Raw genomic sequence first — 23,083 nt, 5'->3', positions numbered from 1 at the left:
GTCGCTGGCGCCTATCTCAGCTACAATCGGGCGTAAGGCGGGGTACACCCTGGACAAGTCGCCACCTCATCGCAGGGCCAACACAGATAGACAGACAACATTCACACACTAGGGCCAATTTAGTGTTGCCAATCAACCTATCCCCAGGTGCATGTCTTTGGAACTGGGAGGAAGCCGGAGTACCCGGAGGGAACCCACGCATTCACGGGGAGAACATGCAAACTCCACACAGAAAGATCCCGAGCCTGGGATTGAATCCAGGACTGCAGGACCTTTTTAGACCAGTTGATCTGCCGTTTCTTTTCTTTTTCTTCTATGTCCCACTCTCCCTTGTGGAGGGGGTCCGGTCCGATCCGGTGGCCATGTACTGCTTGCCTGTGTATCGGCTGGGGACATCTCTGCGCTGCTGATCCGCCTCCGCTTGGGATGGTTTCCTGCTGGCTCCGCTGTGAACGGGACTCTCGCTGCTGTGTTGGATCCGCTTTGGACTGGACTCTCGCGACTGTGTTGGATCCATTGTGGATTGAACTTTCACAGTATCATGTTAGACCCGCTCGACATCCATTGCTTTCCTCCTCTCTAAGGTTCTCATAGTCATCATTGTCACCGACGTCCCACTGGGTGTGAGTTTTCCTTGCCCTTATGTGGGCCTACCGAGGATGTCGTGGTGGTTTGTGCAGCCCTTTGAGACACTAGTGATTTAGGGCTATATAAGTAAACATTGATTGATTGATTGATTGAGACGCACTAACCCCTCTCCCACCGTGAAGCCCCCATAAAGGACAAAAATGTTGAAAAATGTTCAACATGGTGTATATTTTATCGGTTTTAGAGATGATATGAATTAATGGCCCCGCATGCTAGATTTTTTTTTTCAGCGTGGCCCTCCCCTGTTGTATTGTATTGTGCCGGTGTACTTAATAAAGAGTCTCTTTGAGGAGACGTCATTTTTCCAAGATGGCACTGCTGTAGTTGGCAGCAGCTCTCTGCTCCCGTGTCATCCTTTTGTGTTTCCCTCTTGTTTTCATGTGTTACTATATAAAAAAAAAAATATTTTTGCCTTTTGGTCCGGGACCCTTTGGGACTGTGTGACAAGGGGTGGCACTTTCGTGACCTCTGCTGTGCTTTTTTGTGGACTTCTGGATCTGCCTCCCGGGAGCCTTTTGGCCATGGAGACCAGCTGCTGGGTGTCTGCCGCACCGGAGTCTTTTTGGAGGGACTGGAGGAGATGCGGATGAGGGGAGAGGGCTGAGGAACTAGCACTGAGCGCCGGGACGGAGAGGCTTTGTGGTGTCTTGGCTGGGTGAGCAGGTGTCGGACACCTCAGTCTCCTTGGACGTATCCTCGCTCATCCATGCGGACCGGACACTGGTCGTGAGTTGGTTGGCGGCCGTTGCTTTGTTGGGTCTGCTCCTGTTTCTGGCCATGCTCCCTCCACCCCAGCGAACGATGGCATGGAACACCGCAGAGGCCACCACAGTGGATATGTTTCTTTTACTTTTTATTCATAGCTGTATGTAGAAGTGGCTGGTTGTATCCGCTGCTTTAATGTCTTTCATGTCCTTTGATGTTTCCCTCTTACACACATGTGAGAGGGATGTGTGCTGTGGCTACGAGTTGTTGTTTTTTTCCCTTGGCCTCAGTCTGGACCCCCTCTCTAGGGGCCCAGGCTTAGACCATTTTTTTAAATTTTAATCTTCTATTTTTTTCTCCCATTCCCCCCTACTTGTTAACCTGTATCTCACCTTTTTTGTAAGGGGCGCTGGAAGCCGGCAGACCCGTCAGCGATCCTGTTCTGTCTCCCTGTAACGTTTGTCTGATCTTGAATAGGATTGTGCTGAAAACTTTATTTTTCCTGAAGGATCTCTCCTGAAGGAATAAATAAAGTACTATCTAATCTAATCTAATGTCTCCCCCGGCCACCGCCAAATGAAAATGAATAAAAAAACTTAACAATGTCATGGGTGTGAGTTTTCCTTGCCCTTACGTGGGCCTACCGAGGATGTCGTAGTGGTTTGTGTTGTGGTTTGTGCAGCCCTTTGAGACACTAGTGATTTAGGGCTATATAAGTAAACATTGATTGATTGATTGAATAAAATGTGGTTATATGTGGTCATTATTTGTGTCAAATGGAGGCCAACAATGGCATCTTTAAAACCGCACTCTTGTCATGAAAACTCGGCACGTGTTTCCCGCCGTAAGCGTATCAAAACGGGGAGACGATGGCGACGCTATTAAGGACAAAAATGTTGAACATTTTATTGGTTTTAGAGATAATATGGGGGCTTCACGGTGGGAGAGGGGTTAGTGCGTCTGCCTCACAATACGAAGGTCCTGAGTAGTCCTGGGTTTAATCCCGGGCCGGGGATCTTTCTGTGTGGAGTTTGCATGTCCACCCCGTGAATGCGTGGGTTCCTCCCGGCTTCCTCCCACTTCCAAAGACATGCACCTGGAGATAGGTTGATTGGCAACACTAAATTGGCCCTAGTGTGTGAATGTGAGTGTGAATGTTGTCTGTCTATCTGTGTTGGCCCTGCGATGAGGTGGCGACTTGTCCACGGTATACCCCGCCATCCGCCTGATTGTAGCTGAGATAGGCACCAGCACCCCCCACTGCCCCAAAGGGAATAAGCGGTATATAATGGATGGATGGATGGACGCTGACAATGGCATCTTTTAAACCGCACTCTTGTAATGAAAATTCGGCGCGTTTCCCGTATCAAAATGGGGAGACGATGGCGACGCCATAAAGGACAAAAATGTTGAAAAATGTTTAACATTTTATTGGTTTTAGAGATAATTTGAAAAAATGGCCCCCCGCATGCTTGTTTTTGTCGTGTGGCCCTAGTGTGCCGGTGTACCTAATGAAGTGTCTCTTTGAGGAGACGTCATGTCTGCCGCTGCCACCACCAAATGAAAATGAATTTTAAAACTTAATAATGTCAATAAATTGTGGTTATGTGTGGTCATTATTTGTGTCAAATGGACACCAAAAATGGCGTCTTTAAAACCGCACTCTTGCCATGAAAGTTCGACGCGTGTTTCCCGCCATAAGCGTGTCAAAACGGGGAGACGATGGCGACGCCATAAAGGACAAAAATGTTGAAAAATGTTTAACATTTTATTGGTTTTAGAGATAATATGAAAAAAATGCCCCCCGCATGCTTGATTTTGTCGTGTGGCCCTCCCCTGTTGTATTGTAGTGTACCGGTGTACCTAATGAAGTGTCTCTTTGAGGAGACGTCATGTCTGCCGCTGCCACCATCAAATGAAAATGAATTTAAAAACTTAACAATGTCAATAAAATGTGGTTATGTGTGGTCATTATTTGTCAAATGGACGCCACAAATGGCGTCTTTAAAACCGCACTCTTGTCATGAAAGTTCGACACGTGTTTCCCGCCATAAGCGTATCAAAACGGGGAGACGATGGCGACGCCATAAAGGACAAAAATGTTGAAAAATGTTTAACATTTTATTGGTTTTAGAGATAATATGAAAAAAATGCCCCCCGCATGCTTGATTTTGTCGTGTGGCCCTCCCCTGTTGTATTGTAGTGTACCGGTGTACCTAATGAAGTGTCTCTTTGAGGAGACGTCATGTCTGCCGCTGCCACCATCAAATGAAAATGAATTTAAAAACTTAACAATGTCAATAAAATGTGGTTATGTGTGGTCATTATTTGTCAAATGGACGCCACAAATGGCGTCTTTAAAACCGCACTCTTGTCATGAAAGTTCGACACGTGTTTCCCGCCATAAGCGTATCAAAACGGGGAGACGATGGCGACGCCATAAAGGACAAAAATGTTGAAAAATGTTGAACATTTTATTGGTTTTAGAGATAATTTGAAAAAATGGCCCCCCGCATGCTTGTTTTTGTCGTGTGGCCCTAGTGTGCCGGTGTACCTAATGAAGTGTCTCTTTGAGGAGACGTCATGTCTGCCGCTGCCACCATCAAATGAAAATGAATTTTAAAACTTAATAATGTCAATAAATTGTGGTTATGTGTGGTCATTATTTGTGTCAAATGGACACCAAAAATGGCGTCTTTAAAACCGCACTCTTGCCATGAAAGTTCGACGCGTGTTTCCCGCCATAAGCGTGTCAAAACGGGGAGACGATGGCGATGCCATAAAGGACAAAAATGTTGAAAAATGTTGATCATTTTATTGGTTTTAGAGATAATATGAAAAAAAATGGCCTCGCATGCTTGATTTTGTGTGGCCCTCCCATGTTGTATTGTAGTGTGCCGGTGTACCTAATGAAGTGTCTCTTTGAAGAGAAGTCATGTCTGCCGCTGCCACCATCAAATGAAAATAAATTAAAAAACTTAATGTCAATTAAATGTGGTTGTATGTGGTCATTATTTGTGTCAAATGGACGCCAAAAATGGCGTCTTTTAAACCGCACTCTTGTCATTAAAGTTCGGCGCGTTTCCCGCCATTAACGTATCAAAACGGGGAGAGGATGGCGACGCCATAAAGGACAAAAATGTTGAAAAATGTTGAGCATTTTATTGGTTTTAGAGATAATTTGAAAAAATGGCCCCACATGCTTGATTTTGTCGTGTGGCCCTAGTGTGCCGGTGTACCTAATGAAGTGTCTCTTTGAGGAGCGGTCATGTCTGCCGCTGCCACCATCAAATGAAAATGAATTTAAAAACTTAACAATGTCAATAAAATGTGGTTATGTGTGGTCATTTTTTTTCAAATGGACGCCAAAAATGGCGTCTTTAAAACCGCACTCTTGTCATGAAAGTTCGACGAGTGTTTCCCGCCATTAACGTATCAAAACGGGGAGACGATGGCGACGCCATAAAGGACAAAAATGTTGAAAAATGTTTAACATTTTATTGGTTTTAGAGATAATATGAAAAAAATGCCCCCCGCATGCTTGATTTTGTCGTGTGGCCCTCCCCTGTTGTATTGTAGTGTGCCGGTGTACCTAATGAAGTGTCTCTTTGAGGAGACGTCATGTCTGCCGCTGCCACCACCAAATGAAAATGAATTTAAAAACTTAACAATGTCAATAAAATGTGGTTATGTGTGGTCATTATTTGTCAAATGGACGCCACAAATGGCGTCTTTAAAACCGCACTCTTGTCATGAAAGTTCGACACGTGTTTCCCGCCATAAGCGTATCAAAACGGGGAGACGATGGCGACGCCATAAAGGACAAAAATGTTGACAAAAGTTGACATTTTATAGGTTTTAGAGATATGAAAAAATGGCCCCTGCATGCTTGATTTTGTTGTGTGGCCCTCCCCTGTTGTATTGAAGTGTCTCTTTGAAGAGAAGTCACATCTGCCGCTGCCACCGCCAAATGAAAATGAATTAAAAAACCTAATGTCAATAAAATGTGTTTATATGTGGTCATTATTTGTGACAAATGGACGCCAAAAATGGCGTCTTTAAAACCGCACTCTTGTCATTAAAGTTCGGCGCGTTTCCCGCCATTAACGTATCAAAACGGGGAGACGATGGCGACGCCATAAAGGACAAAAATGTTGAAAATTTTATTGGTTTTAGAGATAATTTGAAAAATGGCCCCCGCATGCTTGATTTTGTCATATGGCCCTCCCCCTGTTGTATTGTAGTGTGCCGGTGTACCTAGTGAAGTGTCTCTTTAAGGAGACGACATGTCTGCCGCTGCCACCACCAAATGAAGATGAATTAAAAAACTTAATGTCAATAAAATGTGGTTATGTGTGGTCATTATCTGTGTCGAATGGACGTCAAAAATGGCCTCTTTTAAACCGCACTCTTGTCATGAAAGTTCGGCGCGTGTTTCCCGCCATAAGCGTATCAAAACGGGGAGAGGATGGCGACACCATAAAGGACAAAAATGTTGAAAAATGTTGAATATTTTATTGGTTTTAGAGATCATTTGAAAAAATGGCCCCCACATGCTTGATTTTGTCGTGTGGCCCTTGTGTGCCGGTGTACCTAATGAAGTGTCTCTTTGAGGAGACGTCATGTCTGCCGCTGCCACCACCAAATGAAAATGAATTAAAAAACCCGAGCCCGTGTTTAAAAGTGTTATTATAATGTGGTTATGATCATTATTTGTGTCAAATGGACGACAACAATGGCGTCTTTAAAACCGCACTTTTGTCATGAAAGTTCGACGCGTGTTTCCCGCCATTAACATATCAAAACGGGGAGAGGATGGCGACGTCATAAAGGACAAAAATGTTGAACATTTTATTGGTTTTAGAGATAATTTGAAAAAATGGCCCCCGCATGCTTGATTTTGTAGCGTGGCCCTAGTGTGCCGGTGTACCTAATGAAGTGTCTCTTTGAGGAGACGTCATGTCTGCCGCTGCCACCGCCAAATGAAAATGAATTTAAAAAAATTGAACCTGTCTTTAAAAGTGTCATTATTATGTGGTTATGATCATTATTTGTGTGAAATGGACGACAACAATGGCGTCTTTAAAACCGCACTCTTGTCATTAAAGTTCGACACGTGTTTCCCGCCAGAAGCGTGTCAAAACGGGGAGACGATGGCGACGCCATAAAGGACAAAAATGTTGACAAAAGTTGAACATTTTATTGGTTTTAGAGATAATATGAAAAAATGGCCCCTACATGCTTGATTTTGTCGTGTGGCCCTCCCCTGTTGTATTGTAGTGTGCCAAGTGTCTCTTTGAAGAGAAGTCACATCTGCCGCTGTCACCACCAAATGAAGATGAATAAAAAAACTTAATGTCAATAAAATGTGGTTATGTGTGGTCATTTTTTGTGTCAAATGGACGCCAAAAATGGCGTCTTTAAAACCGCACTCTTGTCATGAAAGTTCGGCGCGTGTTTCCCGCCATAAGCGTATCAAAACGGGGAGACGATGGCGACGCCATAAAGGACAAAAATGTTGACAAAAGTTGAACATTTTATTGGTTTTAGAGATAATATGAAAAAAATGGCCCCCGCATGGTTGTTTTTGTCGTGTGGCCCTCCCCTGTTGTATTGTAGTGTACCTAATGAAGTGTCTCTTTGAAGAGAAGTCATGTCTGCCGCTGCCACCGCCAAATGAAAATAAATTAAAAAACTTAATGTCAATAAAATGTGGTTGTATGTGGTCATTATTTGTGTCAAATGGACGGCAAAAATGGCGTCTTTAAAACCGCACTCTTGTCATGAAAGTTCGATGAGTGTTTCCCGCCATTAAGGTATCAAAACGGGGAGACGATGGCGACGCCATAAAGGACAAAAATTTTGAACATTTTATTGGTTTTAGAGATAATTTGAAAAAATGGCCCCCGCATGCTTGATTTTGTCGTGTGGCCCTAGTGTGCCGGTGTACCTAATGAAGTGTCTCTTTGAGGAGCGGTCATGTCTGCTGATGCCACCCCCAGATGAAAATGAATTTAAAAACTTAACAATGTCAATAAAATGTGGTTATGTGTGGTCATTATTTGTGTCAAATGGACACCAAAAATGGCGTCTTTAAAACCGCACTCTTGTCATGAAAGTTCGACGAGTGTTTCCCGCCATTAAGGTATCAAAACGGGGAGACGATGGCGACGCCATAAAGGACAAAAATGTTGAAAAATGTTGAAAATTTTATTGGTTTTAGAGATAATTTGAAAAAATGGCCCCCGCATGCTTGATTTTGTCGTGTGGCCCTTGTGTGCCGGTGTACCTAATGAAGTGTCTCTTTGAGGAGACGTCATGTCTGCCGCTGCCACCGCCAAATGAAAATGAATTAAAAAATCCGAGCCCGTGTTTAAAAGTGTTTTTATAATGTGGTTATGATCATTATTTGTGTCAAATGGACAACAACAATGGCGTCTTTTAAACCGCACTCTTGTCATGAAAGTTTGGCGTGTGTTTCCCGCTATAAGCGTGTCAAAACGGGGAGACAATGGCGACGCCATAAAGGACAAAAATGTTGATCATTTTATTGGTTTTAGAGATAATATGAGAAAAAATGGCCCCGCATGCTTGATTTTGTGTGGCCCTCCCCTGTTGTATTGTAGTGTGCCGGTGTACCTAATGAAGTGTCTCTTTGAAGAGAAGTCATGTCTGCCGCTGCCACCACCAAATGAAAATGAATTTAAAAACTTAACAATGTCGATAAAATGTGGTTATGTGTGGTCATTTTTTGTGTCAAATGGACGCCAAAAATGGCGTCTTTAAAACCGCACTCTTGTCATTAAAGTTCGGCGCGTTTCCCGCCATTAACGTATCAAAACGGGGGGGACGATGGCGACGCCATAAAGGACAAAAATGTTGAAAATGTTATTGGTTTTAGAGATAATTTGAAAAATGGCCCCCGCATGCTTGATTTTGTCGTGTGGCCCTAGTGTGCCGGTGTACCTAATGAAGTGTCTCTTTGAGGAGACGACATGTCTGCCGCTGCCACCGCCAAATGAAGATGAATTAAAAAACTTAATGTCAATAAAATGTGGTTATGTGTGGTCATTATTTGTGTCGAATGGACGTCAAAAATGGCCTCTTTTAAACCGCACTCTTGTCATGAAAGTTCGGCGCGTGTTTCCCGCCATAAGCGTATCAAAACGGGGAGAGGATGGCGACACCATAAAGGACAAAAATGTTGAATATTTTATTGGTTTTAGAGATAATTTGAAAAAAATGGCCCCCGCATGCTTGATTTTGTCGTGTGGCCCTAGTGTGCCGGTGTACCTAATGAAGTGTCTCTTAGAGGAGACGTCATGTCTGCCGCTGCCACCACCAAATGAAAATGAATTAAAAACCCGAGCCCGTGTTTAAAAGTGATATTATAATGTGGTTATGATCATTATTTGTGTCAAATGGACGACAACAATGGCGTCTTTAAAACCGCACTTTTGTCATGAAAGTTCGACGCGTGTTTCCCGCCATTAACATATCAAAACGGGGAGAGGATGGCGACGTCATAAAGGACAAAAATGTTGAACATTTTATTGGTTTTAGAGATAATTTGAAAAAATGGCCCCCGCATGCTTGATTTTGTAGCGTGGCCCTAGTGTGCCGGTGTACCTAATGAAGTGTCTCTTTGAGGAGACGTCATGTCTGCCGCTGCCACCGCCAAAAGAAAATTAATTTAAAAAATTTAACCTGTCTTTAAAAGTGTCATTATTATGTGGTTATGATCATTATTTGTGTCAAATGGACGACAACAATGGCGTCTTTTAAACCGAACTCTTGTCATGAAAGTTCGACACGTGTTTCCCGCCATAAGCGTATCAAAACGGGGAGACGATGGCGACGCCATAAAGGACAAAAATGTTGAAAAATGTTTAACATTTTATTGGTTTTAGAGATAAGATGAAAAAAATGCCCCCCGCATGCTTGTTTTTGTCGTGTGGCCCTCCCCTGTTGTATTGTAGTGTACCGGCGTACCTAATGAAGTGTCTCTTTGAGGAGACGTCATGTCTGCCGCTGCCACCACCAAATGAAAATGAATTAAAAAACCCGAGCCCGTGTTTAAAAGTGTTACTATAATGTAGTTATGATCATTATTTGTGTCAAATGGACGTCAAAAATGGCGTCTTTAAAACCGCACTCTTGTCATGAAAGTTCGGCGCGTGTTTCCCACCAGAAGCGTATCAAAACGGGGAGAGGATGGCGACGCCATAAAGGACAAAAATGTTGAAAAATGTTGAACATTTTATTGGTTTTAGAGATAATTTGAAAAAATGGCCCCCGCATGCTTGATTTTGTCGTGTGGCCCTAGTGTGCCGGTGTACCTAATGAAGTGTCTCTTTGAGGAGCGGTCATGTCTGCTGATGCCACCCCCAGATGAAAATGAATTTAAAAACTTAACAATGTCAATAAAATGTGGTTATATGTGGTCATTATTTGTCAAATGGACGCCATTTTGGCGTCTTTAAAACCGCACTTTTGTCATGAAAGTTCGACGCGTGTTTCCCGCCATTAACATATCAAAACAGGGAGAGGATGGCGACGCCATAAAGGACAAAAATGTTGAACATTTTATTTGTTTTAGAGATAATTTGAAAAAATGGCCCCCGCATGCTTGATTTTGTAGTGTGGCCCTCCCCTATTGTATTGTAGTGTGCCGGTGTACCTAATGAAGTGTCTCTTTGAGGAGACGTCATGTCTGCCGCTGCCACCATCAAATGAAAATGAATTTTAAAACTTAACAATGTCAATAAAATGTGGTTATGTGTGGTCATTATTTGTCAAATGGACGCCAAAAATGGCGTCTTTTAAACCGCACTCTTGTCATTAAAGTTCGGCGCGTTTCCCGCCATTAAGGTATCAAAACGGGGTGACGATGGCGACGCCATAAAGGACAAAAATGTTGAAAAATGTTGAGCATTTTATTGGTTTTAGAGATAATTTGAAAAAAATGGCCCCCGCATGCTTGATTTTGTCGTGTGGCCCTAGTGTGCCGGTGTACCTAATGAAGTGTCTCTTTGAGGAGACGTCATGTCTGCCGCTGCCACCGCCAAATGAAAATGAATTAAAAAAAATTTAACCTGTCTTTAAAAGTGTTATTATAATGTGGATATGATCATTATTTGTGTCAAATGGAAGCCAACAATGGCGTCTTTAAAACCGCACTCTTGTCATGAAAGCCCGGAGCGTTTTTCCCGCCATAAGCACATCAAAGATGGCGACGCCATAAAGGACCAAAATGTCGAACATGATGATATAATGCTACATATTTGTAGTTTGTGGCGTCGTCCCGCATTAGAATGTCTGACGTTCCGCATCTTTTTTTGTAAGTGCGCAAGTGCTCGTCGGCGCCGCTCCGCGACCCAAAAAAAAAAAAAAAAAAAAAAAAGCTAAGAAAAGGCGTTTTTTGCCGTTAAAAAGCCTCGCAGCCTCCGCCCGGTGACGCCGGTGTGTGCCAAGTGTGCTCGGGCGTCGACGCGGGTGACATTGGGGCGAAGAGACGCGCTGAAAGCGGCGACTTTGGCGTCGGGCGAGGAGACCTACTTCTAGAGGCGGAGCTCTCCATCGCCGCCTTCGCTTCCTCCTCCGGCGGCGGAAGCAGCAGCAGCAGCAGTAGCAAGCAAGCTAGCCAGCCTCCAGCAGCACGTTGCTACTTGACGTCGCTCCTGCAACCCGGGAGAACCAAGACACGCTCCTTCGCGAACGCCTCCGAACGTCCACCCAGCTTCGAGACAACATGTCGGCCTCGGCGGCGAAAGTCAGTAAAAAGGAGCTCAACTCGAACCACGACGGCGCGGACGAGACCTCCGGTAAGGCGAATGGCGGCCCTCTCCGTCTCCTGTCCAGCGCCATTTTCGCCTTCTTCTCCGACACAAAAGTGGCGGGAACGGCGCGTGCTCTTTTCGCCACGAACTTCGCAGTTCGTTTTTGTTCCGCTTTTAGCGACGCTTTCTTTGCTTTGTGTTCGACCTTCGAGCGTTTTACGCCGAGCTAGCTTTGTTAGCTGCCTGTTAGCCGGGCGGCCATGTTCGCTCGGCGTTATTAGCATCATTTATCCCGCACGCCGTTAGCTTGGCGTTATTAGCATCGTTAATTGTGCGCGGCTCGGCTCGCAAAAGTCCCGCAAACTCAACAAAAACATCACCGCGGCCCTTTGTGACGTTTAAGAGACACCAAAAGGCTTTCGCGCGTAGCCCGGCCGTGTTGTTGTTGTAACGTCCCCCCCGACGCCATTGACGACGTTTTTTTTTTATTTGTTGTGTTTTAAAGCAAAAATACTTTTTCATCCCCCCCTCACTGGCAGGGCAGTAATAGTCGCTTTATGTGCCTTTTTAAAGCGAGCCTAGCGAGCACTTGGAGTCCATTCAGGTTTCTCACGCTGCTTTGCCCCACATTTGAACCACGCGGCCTCGGCAGGAAACAAGGAGCCTGAGCCGCCACAAGTGCTGCCATTGGTCGCTCGGAGCACCGCAGCATCCATCCCCGCCACACAAATGTTGCTTGCTGCCGCTTTTCACCGTAAATGTCCCCTCGTTTTGTTCACTATAGATCTGTTGGAGAGGCGACGGTGGCTAAAACAAACGCTCCTCCATTCATTCTGGATCGTTCTATTGTCATCAAGAAGATGAAATAATGGGAATTAAATCCAACTGTTTTCTTCTCCCTTCACAGAGAAAGAGCAACAAGAAGCAATCGAACACATTGATGAGGTTCAAAATGAAATTGACAGGTAATTTTGTTTTGTGGAGAAACGCATGTGACTATATTTGATGTGATAGGATGCATATAAGGGTGCTCATTTTGTATAGTAGAAGTGGGTGGTAATACACATATTAGTACCAATTATTGTTTTGACATATTCTTTTAAACCTAAACAAAACATGGGAAATATATTTTGAGCAAAGAAAATTAATCTGAATCGACATTTTAACAATTATGTTTTTTAATTTAAATGGTTTGGCCCTGCGATGAGGCGGCGACTTGTCCAGGGTGTACCCTGCCTTCCGCCCGATTGTAGCTGAGATAGGCGCCAGCGCTCCCCGCGACCCCGAAAGGGGAATAAGCGGTAGAAAATGGATGGATGGGTTTCACAAAATAAGAAAATATGTCCTTAAATGGGACCCCTTTTTATAAAATAAAATACATTGAATATCACTTGTATGCGTATGTGAATATATATGTATATATACATGTGTTTATATATATATACACACATGTATATATGTGTGTATATGTATATATATGTACACATGCACATGTGTGTATGATTGTGTATATATATGTGCGTGTGTTTATAAATGTGTGTATGTGTGTATATATATATTTACACACACGTACATACTTACGCACATATATGTGTTTGTATGTAGATAGATAGTACTTTATTTATTCCTTCAGGAAAAATAAAATTTTCAGCACAATCTGTATATTTATACGTGTGTGTGTGTGCGTATGTATGTGTATACATTTATATATGTATGTGTGTATGTATATATATGTATATATACATATATATATGTGTGTATATATATGTATATATTTTTTTTAAACTATTTTATTCACAAAAAACAATACTGCAGGATCCATCCATTTTATACCGCTTGTCCCTCTCGGGGTCGCAGGGAACAATTCCAAACCAGTCCCAGCAACACTGTAAACAGCAAAGTAATCGACAGTGTGTGTGTATATGTATGTATATATATATGTATGTGTATATATATAATATGCAGAAATAAAAATATACATATAATTATATTAGAGCTGGGTTGTTCAAAGCCAAATTTTATTTCATATTGGAACAGTGCAAATGTTAGAAAATGGCACAAACCGGAGTCATGAGAAACAGCCTACATCTTCAAATTGATAACTTGTAAAATATGTCAATATTTGACAAAGTTTTTGTCTTTAGATGTCCATCTTTTTCTGGCTTCATTTGTTCCCAAAATGGTGACTTTTCAGTATTTGCCGCTTTACGGATAAAGTTTAAGAGTACAGGGGTGTAAGTGTTTTTTTTGTACTACCATTGTTTAATATTTAATAGTTCAAGTTTTCCCCCTCCCCTTCTTTGCATATAATTGGCAAAAATAAACTCAAGAGTGTAAAATATGTCAACAAAAGTTACTTTTGGCTCCCACTTAAACCCTCTGTCAATAGTTTATGTAAATGTTCAAATATTTTTGAAAAACATATACAAATAAAAATACACAGTGGAAAGATCTGTCTGACCACCTCATGGGATCAACAGTGCCTCTGCTGGTCAAAACCAAGTAGTGCACTCTATTTGTACAGTTAAAAAGTGTCATTATTAGTGCCATTTCTCTAATGGAATTTCCGTGTTAATTTTACACAAATCATGTAATTTCAACCAGGATTAATGCAAGATCATTTTGTTTTGAGATCATTTTGAGTTTTTCAGACTGAAGATCAGCAAGCAAGACTCATGGTGTGCGATCTTGTGTTCAGGTTGAACGAGCAGGCCAGCGAGGAGATCCTGAAAGTAGAACAGAAATACAACAAACTTCGTCAGCCGTTCTTTCAGAAGCGATCAGAACTGATCGCCAAAATCCCCAACTTTTGGGTCACCACATTTGTCAACCATCCGCAAGGTAAAGACCGGGTCGGGTGGCCGTGTGACGTTTTGAAGTGGTATCTGCTAACAAGTTAGCATTCTGAAGAGACAGCATCATATAAGAAAATATATGAATTTGCTGTTAGGCTACAATAATTGGCTAAATATTGTTGCATGCTAATGTTAGAATGTTAACATGCTAACAAATTAGCATTCTAAGAAGATGTGTAAGAAAATATGACTTTTATTTCAGTTACAAAATTGGCTAACATGTTAGCATGCTAAAAATAGCATCACACGGCATGTAACTTATGACTCTGTTGTAAGTTGGCTAAGATTGTAGCAATCTAACTTTAGCATGTTGACATGCTAACAAGTTAACATTCTAAAAAGATAGCGTCATGTAAAAAAATTTGACTTTTAGATGTATAGTTACGAAATTGGCTAAAAAAGTTAGCATTCTAAAGAGACAGCATCATGTAAGAAAATATGACTGCTGTTTAGTTACAAAATTGGCTAAAATGATGCTAACATGTTAGCGTGTTAAAATGGTATAGCACGACATGTAACAATATGACTCAGTTGTATGGCTACCAAATTGGCTAAAATGGTAGCAAGGTAACGTTAGCAAGGTAACATGATCACTTGTTAACGTTCTAAAAACATAGCTTCATGGAAGAAAAAGTGATTTTCAGATGTGTAGCTTCGAAATTGGCTAAAATGTTAGCACGCTTATGTTAGTATTGCTATCGTTAAAATGTTTACATGCATACAAGTTGGCATTTTAAAGGGACAGCGTCATGTAAGAAAATGACTTTGCTGTTTAGCTACAAAAATTGGTTAAAATGGTAGCTTGCTAAAAATATTCTCATGCAACTTAATGACTTGGTTGTATTGCTACAAAATTGGCTGTTAGAATGTGAAGTTGGCATTCTGAAAAGGTAGCGTCATGTAAAAAAAAAGGACAGTTTAGTTATAAAATTGGCTAAAATGATAGTATGATATCATGGAAGTGTGTTAAAAATAGTATCACACAACATGTAACAATGTATGACTCTGTTGTATAGTTACACAATTGTAGCAAGCTAATTTTAGCATGGTAACATGTTAGCATGGTGTAAGAAAATGTGACTTTTAGGTGCATAGCTAGGAAATTGGCTAAAATGTTTGCATTTTAAAGAGACAGCGTCATGTAAGCAAATATGACTTTACTGTTTAGCTATAAAATTAGCATTCTAAAAAAGTTAGCGTGCTAAAAAATAGTATCATGTAACATGATTTGACTTTGAGTTGTATTGCTACAAAATTGTCTAACATGGTCGCATGCTAATGTTGGAATGTTAACATGCTAACAAATTAACGTTCTGAAAAAATGACTTATGTTGTTACAAAATTGGTTGTAACGATAGCATGCTAACATGTTAGCGTGCTAAAAATATATCATATGACATCTAACAATATGACTAATAGCTACAAAATTGACAAATTTTAGCATGGTAACAAGTTAATATTCTAAAAATATAGTGTCAAGTAAGAAAGTGTAACTTTTTTGTTGAGCTACAAAATTGGTTAAAATGGGAGCATGCCAGAAAGTTAGCATGCAACATATTTTTATAGCTTAGTTGTGTTGCTACACAATTGGCTTATATGGTACAAATTAGCATTCTAAAAAAATTACAAAATTGGTTAAAATTGTAGCATGCTAACATGTTAGCATGCTGAAAAAAATAGTATCACATGACATGTATGTAACAATATGACTTGACAATATGTAAGAAAATGTGACTTTTAGATGTATAGCTATGAAATTGGTGAAAATGTTAGCATTCTAAAGAGACAGTCATGTAAGAAAATATGACTGCCGTTGAGCTACAAAATAGTAGAATGCTAGAAAATAGAATGTAACATTTTTATGACTTCTTTTTATTGCTACAAAATTGGCTAATATGGTAGCATGCCAACATTAGCATGTTAACATGCTTTGAAGTTAGCATTCAAAATGTTGTCATGTAAGAAAATATGACTGTTAGAAAAGTGACGGTGTGTTCCTGGTGCAGTATCTGCCCTACTGGGGGAGGAAGATGAAGAAGCGCTTCACTACCTGAGCCGAGTGGAGGTGACAGAGTTCGAAGACATAAAGTCGGGTTACAGAATAGATTTTGTAAGTATTCCTCCTCCGTTCTGTCTGCACGCCAAACCAAGTCTTCACGGCCCTTTCTGTCCTTGCAGTATTTTGATGAAAACCCGTACTTTGAAAACAAAGTACTTTCCAAAGAGTTCCACCTGAATGAGAGCGGAGACCCGTCTTCAAAGTCGACAGAAATCAAATGGAAGTCAGGAAAGGTAAGTCAGGCCTTGTTGCCGCCTCAAGACTGGCTCTGACGTCGGTGTTCTCGCCACCCAGGACCTGACCAAGCGCTCCAGCCAGACACAGAACAAAGCGGGGAGGAAGCGGCAACACGAAGAGCCCGACAGCTTCTTCACCTGGTTCACCGACCATGCTGACGCCGGCGCAGACGAGCTGGGCGAGGTCATCAAGGACGACATCTGGCCCAACCCCCTGCAGTACTACCTGGTACATGTTACCTCCCTCCCTCACGTACACCACACCCTTTATGTGGGGAGATTGTACTAACGAGCCGAACGGCGTCCGCAGGTTCCCGACATGGACGACGAAGAGGGCGAAGGCGAGGAGGACGAAGAGGATGAGGAGGGTCTGGAGGACATTGACGAAGAAGGCGATGAGGATGGAGAGGACGATGAAGAGGATGACGGGGAAGATGGAGAGGTAGTGAATGATTGAAATGCAGTACTCATCTCCAAGCACGGGTGGTGCCTGTTGGTGCAGTCTTAGTACTACTGTTCAACATGTATCACCTTTTAGTACCACTGCCCAACATGTATCACCTCTCTACTACAGTCTTAGTACCACTGCCCAACATGTATCAAATTTCTACTACAGTCTTAGTACTACTGCCCAACATGTATCACCTTTTAGTACTACTGCCCAACATGTATCACCTTTCTACTACATTCTTAGTACTACTTCCCAACATGTATCACCTTTCTACTACAGTCTTAGTACCACTGCCCAACATGTATCACCTTTCTACTACAGTCTTAGTACTACTGCCCAACATGTATCACCTTTTAGTACTACTGCCCAACATGTATCACCTTTCTACTACATTCTTAGTACTACTTCCCAACATGTATCACCTTTCTACTACAGTCTTAGTACTACTGCCCAACATGTATCACCTTTTAGTACTACTGCCAGACATGTATCACCTTTCTACTACAGTCTTAGTACTACTGCCCAACATGTATCACCTTTTAGTACTACTGCCCAACATGTATCACCTTTCTACTACAGTCTTAGTACTACTGCCCAACATGTATCACCTTTCTACTACAGTCTTAGTACCACTGCCCAACATGTATCACCTTTCTACTACAGTCTTAGTACTACTGCCCAACATGTATCACCTCTACTACAGTCTTAGTACTACTGCCCAACATGTATCACCTTTTAGTACTACTGCCCAACATGTATCACCTTTCTACTACATTCTTAGTACTACTGCCCAACATGTATCACTTTTCTACTACAGTCTTAGTACTACTGCCCGACATGTATCACCTTTCTACTACAGTCTTAGTACTACTGCCCAACATGTATCACCTTTCTACTACATTCTTAGTACTACTGCCGAACATGTATCATCCTTCTCCAACATGCATCACCTTTATACTAGTCTTAGTACTACTGTCCAACCTGTATCACCTTTCTACTACAGTCTAGTACTACTGCCTAACATGTATCACCTCTCTACTACAGTTTTAGTACTACTGCCCAACATGTATCACCTCCACTACAGTCTTGGTACTACTGCCCAACATGTATCATCCTTCTCCAACATGTATCACCTTTATACTAGTCTTAGTACCACTGTCCAACCTGTATCACCTCTTAGTACTACTGTTCATGTATCACCTCTCTACTACAGTCTTAGTACTACTGCCCAACATGTATCCCCTTTTAGTACCACTGCCTAACATGTATCACCTTTTAGTACCACTGCCTAACATGTATCACCTTTTTACTCCAGTCTCAGTACTACTGCCCAACATGTATCCACCTCTCTACTACAGTTCTAGTACAACTGTCCAACATGTATCATCATCAAAGGATTTTATAAAAAATGGTGGCTGTTAAAAGAATTAAAAAGCATAAGTTTGATGTCCAGAGGCCTTAGAAAAGAATATGATGAAATGTCACGTGCTGTCCCTGCCATTGAAAGCAGCCCAACAAGCAACTTCTGCTAACGTCACCTAAACTGGCAGCTGCTGCTACCAGTACAGAAATATACCTTCTAAGACTTAACGGTCCTGTGAGCCAAATTCTAACTCAGTAGAATAAATATCAACTATTGGAGGCGATCTACAATGTTTTTTATGCAGACAATTGTAATTGGAAATGCAGTTACATTACATAAACCCTTTATTAGATACTTGTCAATATTTACTACTTACGGCCACCTTTTTACCAAATAACTTGCATATTTACCTACAGTATATCCACGTTTTTGTAAATACCCCAAACTACTTTTTAAGATTTCATGCCTATATGTTATATTTTTAGTAAAGCCCAAATTACTTTTAAATATTAAAGAAATACATCCACCTTTTTTAGTAAATGACCCAATACTTTTAAATATTATATATCTATATCCACTTTTTACTAAATGCCCCGAAATACTTAAAAATACTTAATACATAAACACAATTTTTTTAAGTAAATGCTTTTAAATAGTTCATACCTCTATCCAACTTAGTAAATACTTTTAAATATTTCATTTATATACGCACATTTTTGTAAATACTTTTAAATATTTCATATATACATCTATCTTTTTAGTAGATACCCCAAATTACTTTAAATATATTTAAATATATCCACCTTTTTTAGTAAATACCCAAAAATATTTTTTAATATTTCATATACATACACACATTTTTAGTACCTTTTAAATATTTCATACCTCTTTCCAACTTAGTAAATATTTTTACAAAAATTCATACATATATCCAACTTTTTTAATAAATGTTTTAAAATTTTATATATACACTTTTAGTGAATATTTTTAAATATTTCATACATAGACACATTTTTTTGTAAATGCTTTTAAATATTACATAATATATACAACTTTTTTAAGTAAATACTTTTAATATTTCATACATATACACACAGTAAATAATTTAAAATATTTCATACCTTTAGTAAATATTTGATACATGTAAACCTTGTTCTGCAAATTATTTAAATTTCATACCTCTATCAAACTTTTGTAGTAAATACTTTTGAATATTACCTATGTACACATTTTGTAAGTGTTTAAATATTTCATACACACATTTTTTTGTGAATATTTTTGAATATTTAATACCATACACATTTTTTAGTAAGTACTTTAAAATATTTCATACGCACTTTTAGAAAACATTTTTTAATATTTCATTCATACTCACATTTTTTAATGTTTTTAAATATTCATATGTATATCCATTTTTTGCAGTAAATATTTATCAATACTTCATACATATACACACTTTTTTTGTAAATATTTAATACATATACACTTAGTAAATATTTTTAAAGGTTTCATAAATGTACGCACATTTTTTGTAAATATTTTTAAATATTTCACACCTCTATCCAACTTTCTTCAGTAAATACTTTTAAATATTTAATACATATACACTTTTTAATAAATATTTTTTATTTCATACCTCACTTTTTTAGCAATTTAAAAAAATATATTTCATAACTATCCAACTTTCTTTAGTAAATACTTTTAAATAATTGATACATATGCACACATTTTTTAATAAATATTTGTAATTTCATACCTCCAACTTTTTTAGGAATTAAAAAAAAAAAAATTCATACCTCCAACTTTTTTAATAATTAAAAAAAAAATCATATGCACATTTTTTAGTAAATATTTCATACCTCCATCCAACTTTTTTTTAGTAAATATTAATTGATACATACAGATTTCTTAGTAAATATTTCATACCTCTATCCAACTTTAAATATTTGTGAACATTTCATACATATGCACACATTTCTTAAATATTTCATATCTCCAACTTTAGTAGTAAATAATTTTAAATATATATACACATTTTGGTAATTTTTTTTAGATATTTCATACAGGCACACATTTTTTTTAGTAAATATTTTCAAATATTTCATACCTATACATTTTTTAGTAAATACTTTTATATATTACATATATACACACATTTTTCAGTAAATAATTTTAAATATTTCATACATATGTCCATCTTTTTAGTAAGTACTTAAAAAAAATCATTTGTGTTCCAGGACGATGAGGGAGAAGACGACTGAAAGCGATAAAGAAGCCCCGCCCTCCTCACCTTTCTATTCCCTATTTGGTTAACTCATGTTCGGGAGCAAAGGTTTATTTTTTATTTTTGGTTTAGTTTTTTGTTTTTGTTTTTTTAAGTCCATGCGTGCTTCATCCGACACTCTGAAGCCCCTTCTTCACCCACGGGTGCCACATCTGTTTTTGCTTTGACTGGTCTAAAGGCCCACGGCACTCGGCCCTCAATTGTGAGTCCATCCCAGGGTCACCTGATGAGTAATAATAAAAACTAGAATTTGAAGACGCGCGACACCCAAATAAATCCTCCTGGTTGACTAAAGCCATGTTGTAGTGACCTAGCACTAGCAGACCTCACCAGTTTTCTTTCACTTGGGGCGTGGATGCCGTGAAAAGAAGAGAACTTTTCCCCCCACGTGGTTAACAAGTGTCGGCTCATTCCTTTGTCATGTAGGGCTCCTCCTGGGGGTATTTTGACGCCATTTCTGTGGGACTTTTTTGTTTGTTTTCATTGTATTGTTTTACAGATATCCATTGAATTTGAAATGACATTTTTAATAAAGAACAAAATGGGTAAAAAAAAAAAAAAATACTAAAACCACAACCAAGCTTGTAAATTTTGGCCCACACTTGCTTCATGAAAAGTTTGTCATTTAAATCACCTTCCTTTTTCTCCTGGGGGGAAAGAAAGTGTTTAAAGTTTGAGGTGTAAACTTGCTTTGTTTCAATAATAAAAGGTAACGTGTACACACGTGTGGACGTGGAATGTTGCACGTTTAGGCTGGGTAAGGTCCCAAAGAGACCCGACAGTGGTTGTTTTAAATAACAAAAAAAATCTGTTTATGTCGACACCTGGTCCCTTATGTTGTACTTGTTACTAAAAAAAAAACTATTTTAGTTGACATTCAGGAACCCAAAGTGGTCCTAAAGACCCAAAAGTGGTTTTGAATAACCCACAAAAATCCGCTTATGTCGATTTTTGAGAACCAACTCAACACTTGGCCCACCATGTTCTGTGCCAGTTTTAGTTTTGACATTCAGGGTCCCAAAGAGACCCGACAGTGGTTGTTTTGAATAACTAAAAAGAAAATCTGTTTATGTCGACACCTGGTCCCTTATGTTGTACTTGTTACTAAAAAAAAAACTATTTTAGTTGACATTCAGGAACCCAAAGTGGTTTTGAATAACCCACAAAAATCCGCTTATGTCGATTTTTGTGAACCAACTCAACTCCTGGCCCACCATGTTCTGTGCCAGTTTTAGTTTTGACATTCAGGGTCCCAAAGAGACCCAGAAGTGGTTGTTTTGAATAACCAAAGACATATTCTTATGTCAACTTTGGTCTGAGAGGACTGACTCATCAACTCCTGGTCCACCATGTTCTGTGCCAGTTTTAGTTTTGACATTCAGGGTCCCAAAGAGACCCAAAAGTGGTTGTTTTGAATAACTAAAAAGAAAATCTGTTTGTCGACACCTGGTCCCTTATGTTGTACTTGTTACTTAAAAAAAACAATTTTAGTTGACATTCAGGAACCCGAAGTGGTCCTAAAGACCCAAAAGTGGTTTTGAATAACCCACAAAAATCCGCTTATGTCGATTTTTGAGAACCAACTCAACTCCTGGCCCACCATGTTCTGTGCCAGTTTTAGTTTTGACATTCAGGGTCCCAAAGAGACCCAGAAGTGGTTGTTTTGAATAACTAAAGACATATTCTTATGTCAACTTTGGTCTGAGAGGACTGACTCATCAACTCCTGGTCCACCATGTTTGTGTTACTAAAAAAGCGCCAGTTTTAGTTGACATTTTGGGTCCCAAAGTACCAAAAAGTGGTTTTGAATAGCCCCCAAAAAATCCTGTTTATCTCGCCATCTGGTCCACCTTGTTTTTATTGCTAGAAAAGTGCCAGTTTTAGTTGACATTCAGGGTCCCAAATAGACCCAAAGGTGGATGAGATCTGTAGGTCGTGAGTTCAAAGCCTGTCCAAGTCATACCAAAGACTATAAAAATGGGATCCATTACCTCCCTGCTTGGCACTCCGCATCAAGGGTTGGAATTGAGGGTTGAATCACAAAAAATGATTCACGGGCGTGGCACCACTGCTGCCCACTACTCCCCCTCACCTCCCATGGGGTAAACAAGGGGTTGGGTCAAATGCAGAGGACAAATTTTACCCCACTTACTGTGCGTGTGACAATCATTGGTACTTGAAGACATTTTCTTATGTCGACTTTGGTCTGAGAGGACTGGTCCACCATGTTCTTGTTACTAGAAAAGTGCCAATTTTTAAGTCCCAAAGTGGTCCTAAAGAGACCTAAATTGGTCGTTTTGATGTAAATCATTGGTACTTGAAGACATTTTCTTATGTCGACTTTGGTCTGAGAGGACTGGTCCACCATGTTCTTGTTACTAGAGAAGCGCCAATTTTTAAGTCCCAAAGTGGTCCTAAAGAGACCCAAATTGGTAGTTTTGATGTAAATCATTGGTACTTGAAGACATTTTCTTATGTCGACTTTGGTCTGAGAGGACTGGTCCACCATGTTCTTGTTACTAGAGAAGCGCCAATTTTTAAGTCCCAAAGTGGTCCTAAAGAGACCCAAATTGGTAGTTTTGATGTAAATCATTGGTACTTGAAGACATTTTCTTATGTCGACTTTGGTCTGAGAGGACTGGTCCACCATGTTCTTGTTACTAGAAAAACGCCAATTTTTAAGTCCCAAAGTGGTCCTAAAGA

General features: G+C 40.0%; 2 protein-coding genes across 3 annotated transcripts in view; one reads left to right on the top strand and one right to left on the bottom strand.

Annotated features, from left to right (window-relative positions):
• LOC133550232 (serine/threonine-protein kinase N2-like) overlaps positions 1-11,305 on the bottom strand; it is a 56,659-nt gene extending 45,354 nt beyond the window's left edge. Inside the window, exon 1 of one of the 2 annotated variants that reach the window (XM_061896394.1) lies at positions 10,912-11,305. The gene's annotated coding sequence lies outside the window, so the exon portion shown is untranslated. The remainder of the gene's footprint in view (positions 1-10,911) is intronic. The other variant, XM_061896403.1, reaches the window with a different exon arrangement.
• Positions 10,864-21,099, top strand: LOC133550247 (protein SET). The gene is made up of 8 exons (XM_061896407.1): positions 10,864-11,177; positions 12,040-12,097; positions 13,831-13,973; positions 15,994-16,097; positions 16,166-16,279; positions 16,341-16,511; positions 16,593-16,724; positions 20,334-21,099. Exons 1-8 carry the CDS (start codon positions 11,105-11,107, stop codon positions 20,355-20,357), a joined length of 819 nt encoding a protein of 272 aa, XP_061752391.1. The 5' UTR covers positions 10,864-11,104; the 3' UTR covers positions 20,358-21,099.
• The last annotated feature ends 1,984 nt before the right edge of the window (positions 21,100-23,083 follow it).

The sequence above is a fragment of the Nerophis ophidion genome, linkage group LG01, assembly GCF_033978795.1.
Source record: "Nerophis ophidion isolate RoL-2023_Sa linkage group LG01, RoL_Noph_v1.0, whole genome shotgun sequence".
Classification (NCBI taxonomy): Eukaryota; Metazoa; Chordata; class Actinopteri; order Syngnathiformes; family Syngnathidae; genus Nerophis; species Nerophis ophidion.
This window is presented reverse-complemented; position numbering and strand designations above follow the sequence as displayed.

Bases quoted from the DNA above. Each gene is read 5' to 3' on its own strand.
- LOC133550247 (XM_061896407.1), top strand. From the start codon at position 11,105: ATGTCGGCCTCGGCGGCGAAAGTCAGTAAAAAGGAGCTCAACTCGAAC. The intron at 11,178-12,039 runs GTAAGGCGAATG...CTCCCTTCACAG, and splicing joins CGGCGCGGACGAGACCTCCG to AGAAAGAGCAACAAGAAGCA. The intron at 12,098-13,830 runs GTAATTTTGTTT...TCTTGTGTTCAG, and splicing joins GTTCAAAATGAAATTGACAG to GTTGAACGAGCAGGCCAGCG.